This window comes from Pararge aegeria, chromosome 2, assembly GCF_905163445.1.
Source record: "Pararge aegeria chromosome 2, ilParAegt1.1, whole genome shotgun sequence".
Classification (NCBI taxonomy): domain Eukaryota; kingdom Metazoa; phylum Arthropoda; class Insecta; order Lepidoptera; family Nymphalidae; genus Pararge; species Pararge aegeria.
Window position 1 is genome coordinate 11,114,087 of NC_053181.1, and position 12,743 is coordinate 11,126,829.

At 38.8% G+C, this 12,743-nt stretch overlaps 1 protein-coding gene across 5 annotated transcripts in view; it reads left to right on the forward strand.

Annotated features, from left to right (window-relative positions):
- Positions 1-12,743, forward strand: part of LOC120629234 (protein grainyhead) — a 131,474-nt gene that overhangs the window by 69,780 nt on the left and 48,951 nt on the right. For 4 of the 5 annotated variants that reach the window (XR_005658983.1, XM_039898106.1, XM_039898126.1 and 1 more), the window contains exons 3-5: positions 1,735-1,923; positions 11,671-11,833; positions 12,208-12,624. Coding sequence is in view for 4 of the 5 variants with exons in the window: in XM_039898106.1 (XP_039754040.1) it covers positions 1,735-1,923; positions 11,671-11,833; positions 12,208-12,624 (769 nt within the window). In the remaining variant the exon portion in view is untranslated. The remainder of the gene's footprint in view (positions 1-1,734; positions 1,924-11,670; positions 11,834-12,207; positions 12,625-12,743) is intronic. The other variant, XM_039898135.1, reaches the window with a different exon arrangement.

The window sequence follows — 12,743 nt, forward strand, 5'->3', positions numbered from 1 at the left end:
CGCTTTGGCTGGTTAAATGCCAGAAGCTGGCTTTTCCAGTTTTCTGAACCAATTCGCATATTCTATTCTTACTTGACGCTAACGTGACATTCTCAAACGGTCTATGATAATTCATTGATTAAGTGATGGCCTGTCAGATGGAAACACGTATGATGATGCCATATTGTTTGCTTAAGACGCTAAACTAGATATTTGTTTGACTTTTACGGGATTAAGATTTTTACCTCTGTCTATTTAACAAATGCTTAGGTTTTATGCAAACGCTGTGTGTATTTTATAATAAAAACTATTGTTGAATATAAAGTTTTTATTTAGATAACATCCATTGCACGGAATTGTAAATTTGGTTAACAGATTGTGAAAATTAGTAATACTTAGATTGCAAAATGTTGCGGCCGATAGTAAATACAGGCTTACTATTATAAATAACTCAATGTAGCCGTAGTAAATATTGATATTTATTATCTATCTGGTCCACTGAGTAATAAAGTGACCTCGTCTTATAAAGAAATAGCTAGTTTTGGTACGGTTTGAGATTTAGTGCTTACTTACTATTATGTCATTAGATAACTATGCGGAAAATGTAGTAACGATTTAAATGGTACCCTTCGTTCATAACTAGGTTTTTTGTATTGCTATTTATAAGTTTAGAGTGACTATAGTTTTGAACGTCTCTCGATTGTTATTATAATAACAATAAATAATGACCTCCCGTGATATCAACAAACCTCCAGGAACAGGAATCAGGTAGAACTACGATCCGGTCAAACTCGTCCGACGCGTGCTTTCAACATTTTTTATTTATTTGTCTGCATCGTCGGATACCGCTGGGTGTGACGTCAGACAACCTAAACTGGTTGGCGAGGGAACAGGGATTTGCCTCGTATCCTTCCGGTTCTGCAAGTGGTACGGACCTGTTCTACATTCAGGTTATGCAGCAGCAAGCGACCCGACCCGTGTGACGTATGGCCACCCGTTCGAATAGCCTACAATCGTTAGCGAGCTTCCGAATTAGGCACATCGTTCAGCCTCGAGGCTGCTAAGTCGCTCTGTTAGTGGTTCTGATAATGAGCCTGTTTGGGCAACCGGCCACCGGGCCTGCTGACTCACGATTGTGTGCAATAATTAGCGTAGGTACGCGTGTATTATACCGACGTATTATGTGATGACGACCACTGATGGATACCATCAAAGGTCAGTATCCGTACCAAAATGGTCACGCCTAATAACTGGTTCGTAAGATGTAGTCGGTCCAGTTGTAAAACTACAGGCTTGGGATACCAGTATTTTACGTTTACTTCATTGATACGACACACTCAATGAGAATTGGTCAATCGTTTCATATACGTCATCGTCACATTTGCACCTACAGACAGCCAAAGTATCTTCTTCGTTTTGATTTTTATTAGTAAAGCTAAGCCAGCAAAGTGGGTAAAGCAAAGTAAACGAAGAGGCTTGCATTTTACTTAAGAATGTTCAACATTGATGACTATGTAGATTATAAAATGACTACCTTTTATTGATAATGATTAAATAGAAAGCTCCAGTACTATGATGATGATGATGATGATAAAAATTCTCAAGGTCGTGTTAAGTCTACCAATCCGCACTTGGCCAGTCTGGTGGACTATACGGTCTAAGCCCTTCTCATTCTGAGAGTTCATTCTATAGTGCGCTGGTAATGGGTTGATGATGGTGATCATGAGGATTCTAACTTGTTTATTTTTTCAACAGGAGACGCAAAGAGCTAATGGAGGTCAGCGGAGAGTCCTGGCGAGCGTACTACACGGGTGGATCGGAACATACTTCTGCGGTGCTGGGCGTCGCCGACGATCCTCAACCACAATCCCTGGTCACTGAGTACTATAAACTGCCTCCATTGGCACAGGATACACATCTCAACCTGCACAAGGATGTTTGGCAGTGAGTTGAACCATACTATAATTTAATATATAATAATAACGTATTGGTTTAGTTTTTTACTTATTAGCATGTATGTTATATTATACACCACCTATACCAATGTCCACCTTTTAAATATATCCCTAGCCCGAAGGTTGTTAGGACACCGCCTTTTACTACTTACCTATATCTAAGTTTATGTGTGTTATCTTTTATTTACAATTCTGTAGTGTACAATGTATTACATTCATACATACATCATCCACAAGGTCATGTCTTATATTGCACCTTTTTCGCGCTTTAGAGCATTCTGTTACCAAGAGCCAACGGTTCTGCAACCGCTGCTATTGAATGATGTGTTTTGTATGGAAAATACCAATTCGCTACTAAAGGAAGAATTACATTTATATGCGATTAGATTTCATTTTTATATAGGTAGGTACATAGACACCGACTAATAAAAAAAAGGTAAATTAATATGCAAAATTATGAAAAACAATAAAAACTTTATGTAGGTACCAAGTCCGAATGTACAAAGGCGGAAAAAATAATTGTATCAAGGTCAAAATAACAAAATTATACATTTATGAATTTGATCATCGTCCGAATTGAAGTCCGAGATTCCGGAAAATCAATCATCGATTCTCACGGCCGTATATTACGTCGAAGTTCGTGTATAGTGGCAATTATTATTATAATCGACAAATATCGAAGCGTTGTGAATACGAAATGAATTCGCGTAAAATTTATACGTATACTATGATAATATTGGATCTTTTATATTGTCATAGTATTTTTTGTACTAGCAGTTACAGTTACAGGCGGGTGCTGTGATGCCGAGTCTCACGGCCGAGTACACAGAGACAGAGGCCGCGTGGCTTCCGCCCTAAAGAAAGGTGTAAGAATAACAAATAATAAAAATGTTAATGTTCCACTCAATAAATCATAGGTGCTCATTTGAATACGTATAGCGGGATTATCGAAATAAGAGTTCGCAACTGCAGTGAACGTCTTATCCCCTGCTCCCACTTCTGTGTATATCATTTAAATATTACCATATTTTTGCATAACGAGCGCGAATTTCTTGCGAGCTTTTATATAAAAGCTATCAGTTTAAAATTTGTATTACTATTGTGAGATAAAGTGGATATACGATTAAACTGAATTACATAATCTACTTCAAGAATTGTATTGGCTGGGTAACGAGCAACTTATATTGCTAAGAGATAGATAGGCTTCCTTAAATTCCTACGTCGTATTAAAGGACCTTTCGACAACTTAATTCTTTAATAAACAAAGTCATAAATCTGATCGAAAAAAACGTTTAGATAGACGGATCACGTTTCTTTAAAACATAACGTTAAATAAATTCACTAAAAAAAAGATAGGTCGCCGTATTCTCTGTTATTCCCATAGAAACGCGACCCCGATCAAATTATGCTCGCTCTTTGAAAGAGGTTGTTAACAGCATCCTTTCAATGGTGCCACAAAAATGAGCAAACTCTGTGTCACACTCCTATTTACTATAAAGAATGCATTTAAATGTTCACTTCACACTCTACGCTACTAATTCTTTTATTCACATTTTATTATATTCCATAAACACATTTTATAATGATAACCAATTTTAATTCATGAAAATTTAAAACAGATTCGAAAATTTATAGCTTTCGTTGGAGAAACGTTAAACTTTATCGTGAGTTTGGCGTTTTTACGGGGGATCTTTTAAAAAAATAGACAACATTAAATACGAGATACTTCTCGACCGCCATTTGTAGCATATGGTCATATGATGGACCACTTTACTGAGTTAATAAATATTATTAGATATGAAAATAGAACAGCGTGTTTGCTGCTATGAGCTATTTAGCTTAAATTCAGGTTAAGCTTCATTAAGAATTGGGACGGTGATTTACTTAGAAATATAATCAAAATGGTTTGACTAGATGCCGTTTACTCACATTTCGAGGATTCGACGATGGCGATAGTTTTTGAGCTGTCATCCTCGTCACTGTTCACGGGAGTGCATAAACACAAATAATGACAATAGACGGATGTGGCTGGAAGCGGCTCACATTGACAAGGACGCCCAGGACTTGTCTCGGCGCATTGTCGGCACGCGTCCCACGCGCCGGCTCCAACGTGTGCTGCTATTTCTCATTCATACATTCAAAATTATAACGAATGCTCCAACTCGCCCGCACCCATCCGTGAGCACAGTGTCACCGCTCGCGTTTGTATGCTAATCCGATATATAGTTCAGTGCCATAGCATCGTCAGTTTCGGTGCGCTGTTTGTTGTCTAAATCGCTCGTAATATTTGAATTGAATGCACGATAGATGTAGAAATTAACTAGTTCGGGCTGTATATTATGTTACTTCCAAATCGTAGGCGTGAAACATGTTTCGTAAACGTGCTGCGTAGAGCGCGGGCGCAACTCGCCACCTATATCCAGGGCCGGGGAAATTATAGCCACAGAGTGAAAACGGCCATAACCATTAATAGTTGTCGGTGGCTCTCGAATGCTGTCTCGAAGATTAGCATAGAAACGCTCGCCGGGATGGCCCCGGGAGGGCCTCGACCTCGCGACCCTGTCACCGTTCGTGGCTGCATGCTTTGCAAATAACGGGAAAACAATCTTATGTAACACACTTTTGTATTAATCGCTAATTGCAGAAGTATGCTGAATCATTACAAGTCAAAATCAGGATCCTTGAAAATAGCATTAGGTAGATTCTTAGGCATCTACTGTCTGTTCTTGTAAAATTTAGGTCATTCTGACAACGAACAATGTTCACTCAGATGACAAACTGTGGCATTGAAGATGTGTTGTTTAATTAAGAAGTTTGACTTGATAGGTTCTTTAAGTGTTTCTCAAATAACTTTTTAAAAGTTAAGTTCAAATAATAAAAATATATAAATATCAAGACCCTACGCCTTAAAAGACAAAGTTATTTAAACGGAGTTCTTATTTTGGTACACGTTGTAATAAATAAGCAAATTAAAATTATCCCTCGATCCTCGCGATTGCTTGGCAAAAACTTGAAGCTGGGACCGTGTGACCCATTTAGAACTGTAACCGGTTTCCTCTTGAAGACATATCTGTATTGTTAATGCCACAACAGTTAATACCATTCAGTTCCCCCGTATAAGGCCTACCCTCTTATAAAATAATGCTTAAAAAGAAGCAACATCGTTATGTCCCCCACAGCCGGACGGCACATAGCGAAATATGAAATCGGGGCTTGACCATTCTTTATCTACAGCACATATCCCATTCAAATGACGATACGCTAAAATTACAATTAAATAATGCCAGTATGGTAGCCGTTGCGAATTATTACCTACAGCTGTCGTCATCATTTTAGGTATTACTTTAAAATTACGCGTTTTTCTGTTGTTCAACTTTTATCACGGTATAATTTTATGGTTGCATTCACATCTTTAATGTGGCGGCATACTAAGCGAGTCGCTAAAGCATTTCTGCGAGTAGCTATGTTTTTTATAGCTAATGTAAAATAGAGTATATAGGATTGGAGCGATTAGATCACGCCGAAAGCCTCATTATTTGTTTATGATGTACGCAATCAAACATTTATTTTAATGGCTGAGACAAATGGCGAAATCTTTCAATTAAAGATTTTGATAATGTATTAGTTCCGTGAGAAAAGTAGCAATAAACCTACATTTAGTCGAATGATATATTCAAATAGAATGGAATAACGTTTCTCACATCCGCTGCAAGCGCCTTCTTCATCTCGCTTTAATGCTCGATAGATTTTTATCTATTCGTCAAACGATGTATAAACTGTCGTCGCCTTTGATTTTAATCTGTCGCAACTAGGGTTGCCAAGCCCAAAAATAGTATTACTTATTAAATAAATAACGTAACTTATTATTAACATTAACAAAATAACTACGTTAATACCAGAATTTAGCTTTTAAAGCCCGGCATGCAATTATTAGTTTCATTGGTTTTTATTGGCTCTATTTTAATTTTATTAAAAATTTAGTTTTATTAAAAATTGGCCTTAAATTATATTTCATTAATCTAATAATAAATGAAATTGTCAACCTCAATATTTGTTAAGTATATGATCGTAACAAATAAGTTTTTAACTCATACAAAAGCGGATGTAAAGTCAGTTAGGTACTTTACATCCGCTTTTGGAAGAAGATATATAGAAGATTATGTATCAGAATTGATCCATTATTCTACGTGGACAAATAAATATAAGTGTAAAAAATGGCCAAACTTGACTGTGAAAAGCCAAACATGCTTGGTTTAAGCCGGGCAACCCTAATTGCAACCCAACGCTTACTACTTATCTCATGATTCTGTGGAATAAGAAATTATTATTTATTTTAGATTTTATCACGAACGATTACAGAGTATGTAGATGCGCAGTAATTTTAGCGTTAATTAAATATTCAGACGTTTAACCTATAATGTAGACAAGCAGTTGCGTGGTTAAAACAACCGTATATTAGATGCTATCAGCGAATTATGTAGAAAATTAATAAGCTTTTACTACTTCACTTATAAGAAGCTACCTATTTTGTTATTGAAGCTTATAAAAAAATTAAAGAAGCTGATAATTTCTTGACGCTTCTTACTACTATGATGTCGAGGGGTAGCTCACCCTCTAAAAATTACATTGTCGATATCTCGTCATGTGTGAAAGGGTGTTAAGTAAACATTGCAAATAATTATAAAGGCGATTGCATACGTGCGATATGCGATACACATTCCGAATGTGCATATGAAATTTTGTATTTGTATGCAAAAAGTAGCTCGAATGCTTGAAATGAAGTTCATTCTTACGATTATTACTGGCAATGTTATGTTAATCCAAGGCAACGTGACACCGATATCAGATTATAGATGTTTGGGAAAGTTATCTTGTTATATTTGTACCTAACGGTTTTATTACACTTTTTATTTTGTAGATCTGTTTCTTTGAATTTTATGGGTAGGCATATAGTTATATATATACAGTCATGTATACAGTAATGTTGCAGTGACGTTGTTTAGCTCGATCTGTTAGATAATTTAAAAAAAATATAAGGATTTGGGTTGGCAGAAACCCATTAATATTTATTATGTTATGTAGGACCTTCGATTTATATGTCAGCTGTTTGCAAGTCGTGGAAACCAGAACTCAGGGAAGACCGTGTGTAAAACTGCGGGAGTATGTTTGAATGTTTTTTACATTATACCACCCAACTGTCCCAACTATATTAAAATATTGTCCTTATTAAACTAAAGTAGTACAAATTCGTTTATATTAACAGGCCTACGAGTATTTTTAACATATAATATATACTTTTGGAACTCAAATATTTTTCTTTGTAGCACACAAGTTATCTTTATAATATATTTATGTAGTTTTTAGTGACTCTACCAGAAGTTTAAAAAGTACATTCTAAGGAGATGGAGCCTTGAAGAAACTCAATGGGTGTTAGTAAATTAGGCCCGAAAGCAATTTTCTGTTGTTGTGACTATACCAAAAATTTGAAAAATAGATTCGAAGGAAATAGAGCCGGCAAGAAACTCAATGGGTATCAGTGGACAGGAGATATATAGAGTCTAATAGATAAATGCACATCTCTATTTCTTCTCATAATAACTCTAAAAGTTTATTTTAATAAGGCAGATGCCCGATGCAGTTTGAATCGGTGTTTGTAGATTCTCTGTAATTATTTGTAGTGACTATACAACAGTTTGAAAGGTTGATTCTAAGGATATAGAGCCGGCAAGAAACTCAATGGGTGATAGTAGGCAGGAGATAGATAGGTATAATAATAATAAAAAAGACAAAATGACATTCTATAATTATCTCACTCACTCTGTAGGACATAAACAAAGTTGTGTATAATTAAGTGCGCTACAATTTAGTTGTCTAAGATTTTTTTCCTAGATTTATCTTTGCCATAGACACATTCTCTAAGTTTTCCACCTGAGGTCATGCAATTAATACTATTCAAAGCCTATATTTCCTCCATTCTCATCATCATCCTCAGTCCATTAATATCCCACTTCCAGAAGTGGAAGGGCTGTGCCCAGGCACTCAAAGACAAAAACGTGCTACCAAGCGACTAACCGTGCAATGTTGCGTACAAACCGGTTAGTGGTATAGGTTTAATATAACTGCCATACCCCTAATAGAACCTATCATCTTAGAACATCACGTGAGGCTGCAGTCGAGAGCGTAATAATAAAACGATTCTAATACTTGCGGATTGAAGCATTTCTTAGTTAGAGAGTTCTAAATATACACCGGCCTTCAGAACAAAATAGTTTTAAACGCTCAGCTGTTGGCACACTGCTTCAAGTCGCAATGCAATGCGATGCAAACAATGAGCATCGACAAGTAAACACAGCATTGTGCTCAGCACATGAATAACGATATCTACTCCACCTCGCCGCGGGCACACCGCGTTCGGATTAGTGCAAACTCAATTTGCATGCCTTACAAAAAATAGCGGCTTACACCCTTCAATGTTTTTTGGCCGTTATTTTTGATCTTTATATTTTTTTTTATTTTTGGCGTTTTCCAGCATTTCTACCTATTATTAAAATCAGGCGAAGGTTAGGTAAAGGCGCCTCATCATTCAATGCCCCTTTACCTACTGGGTACAGACCACCTGTCTCATATAGAGATATCTACTTTTAGGGTACTGACCCACTACACTGCTCTAGTTTGTCTGTTTGTTTATTCCTACATATGTTTGTGGCTGCCGAGTCGAACATAGATAACAATACTATGCTCTGCATTGAACTTGATGAAATGGGCATAATATTAGCTTGCATCTTGGAAATGGATATAATGTACCTACTTTTTTACCCGGCCCGTGGTTTGAAATATTTTTACGACACACTTTACACTGAAATTAATGAAACGATTACTTACATTATGTAACAAAAAAAGGGACACAAAATGGAGTGGGCATTGATAATGCATTCATCTAAGCCATTGAAACAAGTTCACAACTACTTTGCAATTATAGAATAGTCCTTCCAATGATGGCATTTATAGCGTGATGGGTTGCCCTCCGATATCTCATATCGCCCTGAAATATTTATTGAGTCCAACTTTACGTTATCGTACGCATAATTTCACACTCGTCGCGTTCTTGTTGCACTTTGTATTTATAAATCGTGGGGAATGAGCAATGCGAGAGTTGCAATCGGACACGGCCGGTGAAGCGATGCTCACGGGAGGTCGCGCATCCCAGCCAATTCGGACGTATGAAATAGTGCCACGAGAGACTCTTATCTAAAATAAACATCTGAGCGCCAATGAAACATGTCTTCAATTATCATAAATCGGCGCGCACTGACACCGGCCGACTAAAGCCGCGCCCTGCTACTTGCGGAGGTGGTTGCGTTCAGCTCACACTAGTACAAATCAAACGAATTTAATGTTGCTGTCTTTGGAGTATTTGTAGTAGTTGTAAACGAATGGCCACTACGATAAAGTTGATCGCGGACTGCTGTGACAGCCGCAGGACCAGTAAGGTAATCAATGACTATGTAGAGTCTCAGATGCTCATTTTTTTTTATTCCACTACAAGTTAGCCCTAGACTGCATTCTCACCTGATGGTAAGTATTGATGCAGTCTAAGATGGTAGCGGGCTAACCTGCCAGGGAGTATGGCAGTTATATTAAACCCATACCCCTAATCGGTTTCTACGCGAAATCGTACCGGAACGCTTAATCGCTTAGCGGCTTTTTGTAGATAGGGTGGAAGCCTCCCACAAGACCAGACCAGTTTAGAAAATATTTTCTCAAATTGCACTTGCTGGGAATAGAAACTGGGACCTACAAATTTAAATCATAGAGCTCCCCGCTGCGCCAGGTGAAATTGAATGAATTCGTCAAAATGTTAAAGGTATAATTAATTAGGTATTGTTAAACAGCAACAGGTCTAAGTGAGTTGTCCGTGGTTGCATCGAATGTTTGTTAAGGTAAAGTTGATCACAGACTTCTGCAACAGCCGCAGAATCAGCAAGATAATCGATAAATATTTTGCGCGTCCGATGTATATTACCGATAGCGAGTTATTGTTATTAACTACTACATAATTACATAATTAACTAAATTTATTGTTCTAGCTGCTCCTAAGCAGCAGAATGCTTTTAAGAAAAATGTTGAAGTGAATTTAGTGGCATATTACCTATATTATAAGCTTTGGTTTGCTGTAACCTAACGATGTATTTTTTTAAGATGACAACAACAAACTTGACACCATAATTGCTTTAAGGCTGATTATACAACCGACTCGATTTCCTATGTAACAATTTTCAAAACGTCAAACAGTTCCTCAGTTCTATATTTTTCCTGTTCCCATTTCCCGGTAGATATGGATATCTGGTTTTTGATTAATCTGCGGGTGTTCGATTTATCGGATTATTGGTTATTTGATTCAAATAAAAACAGCCTTTAACCTGGCAAATTCACATATCACTTAAGTAAGTTATTGTACCGAAACGTTCCTGTGAGGTCACAGAAACGTACTATACAGGTATAGTTTAAGGTTTTGCGTTCAATGCTGAAAGTTTGCATCGGATTACAGGATTTTCAGGTCGGGCGAAATTGTTAGGCAATGTGTTTTTTTATCAAGAAATTCTTCATTTTTATCTCAGTCCGTAGTTAGGAAATTCGTGTGGTCCACCACTGTGTCTCGAAGCGTAAGTTAGGCTATCGGTCCCGGTTATTTACCTTAACTTATCTTCTGAAATCCTCTCTCTAAATCCCTTTCGAGAGGGGGCATGTGCTCTCTGACACGGGGTATACTCAAAGGTGATCCACCTACTGAATTGTATCATCTTAGGGGTTTGGTTGGAAAATAATGGGGGGAATTTACGATAAACATATTTTTATGAACGAGTGGAACGTTAACCTAATTTTCTCCACAGCATAAACGTCAAAACTAAGCCTCGAAAATAAGTAATTTGTTATATCGTTTAACTACTTAGTACGTACGTTCCTAAGACTTTCTATGTTTTGCTACAATGTATTCTTCTCAATCGTCATAATCTAAGTTATTTTTCAGCAGGAAACGATCGAGGTTTTTCTATAGACCTTATTTGGAGGTTGTTACATAAATATTATATCGGTAATTAAGATTATTAGAGCCAGCTTCTCGGCATCTTGGATATGCATCTACCCTGTACTGCGTAAGGTGTCATATGTACCTATCTATTACGAAAATTAAGAAACATTTCGTTTTAATAAAAAAATGGTTTTAATAATATAACTTTAATATCTTTCAAAACTTGAATAAAGTTGAAAATTTAGGTGAACTTTAGCCGGCTAGATATTTCGACTAATTTATATGGACAGTATATACTACCTACCTACCCATTATAAACTAATTTTTTTTTTTTTTTCCAAATAGGTAGGCATTTATATAAATGAATTTATAAACCAGATTTTATCATACGTAGGTAAGTCTAATTTAAGTAAAAAAAATCACAGAATTCCATTAATAAATTTTGAAATATTGTTATCTATCATTCGGAGGAACCAATTTAATAAAATAATTTGGACGATATATCATAAATCAAGTTATTTTCGTTAATGACTTTTTTTATAAATACAGATATTAAAATATTATTGATTATAATATAATTGGTCACACATAGAGCGAGAAATGTAGAGTCCACGGTAGACATAGCGCGCGCTCAACGAGGTCGGTCGTAGAAGTAGCGGCGCGCGCGCATTGTCGCTGTCGCCAATCACACCCGTCTCCCCTCCGCAGGGCCGGCGGAGCACCGAAGACGGCCAATGGCGCGCACGGGGCGGAGCTGGGCGAGCTCTCAGGCCTGCTCCACGCGGGCCTCGTGAAGCGCGAGCCCGAGGATCTCAGCCGCAAGGTGGTCGACGAGCCCGAGCCGCACGCGCTCAAGCCGCCGCGACACAAGGTGCGTCACACGTCCGCACGCCGCCGTCGCGCGCGCACGCACTCACACACTTTCCTTACCGGTTATTCATGTATTGTTTATCGCTAGCGTACGATGTGCCGAGCATCCCGCTCGAGTCTCACTGACCGCGCCCGCCCGCGCCCTAGCACGGCCGGCCAGCGCTGCCCGCCCGGTGCATGTCCGTTTAGGTGATTCCGAGGACCCTCTGACATATCAGGATTATATGTACTACTTGTATCGTGACTGTGTTGTAATAGAAAGAACCTAGTGTACGTGAATCGGTGGTTGTGTCTCGACGCGGCATGTACGCGTCGACTTTGCGAAGCGGACAATTGTCGTGGGAGAACGCGTGTAACAGGCGCGTGTGTCCGCAGGTGGCGGTCGGCGAGTCGGGCGAAGCGGCTTCGCCATCTCCGGTACCGTCCCGGGCCTCTTCCGCTGGCTCGCTACTACCGGACGCGGCAATGTACGCAGCGCAAATGTTTGCGCCCCCTGGCACCCCCAGTCCTACACCTTACGGCGATCAGTACTCGCGCCAAACAACGGCCTTTGCCGGCGAGCCTTACTACCGAGAATACTTCGTCGGCGAAGGCTACCAGCAGAGAGCTGCACCGCCCTACAGTGACACCGAGTCGGCGTCAGCTTCAGCTTTCGGTGATCGATACTCGGCGCCTCGATACCATAGCAAGAGTGTAATCGCGGCCGCAGGACTCACCGTGGATCTGCCTTCACCGGACAGCGGTATCGGCGCAGACGCGGTCACTCCCCGTGACCATACCGCCGTTCAGCAGGTCGGTGCTACAAGAGACAAGGGCGCGGGCGGGCGGGCTTTTCACCTCATACACACACATGTTACACTCTACACTTGCTTTGACATCAATAAGTTTAAATTTAGATTTAATTAGTCTTA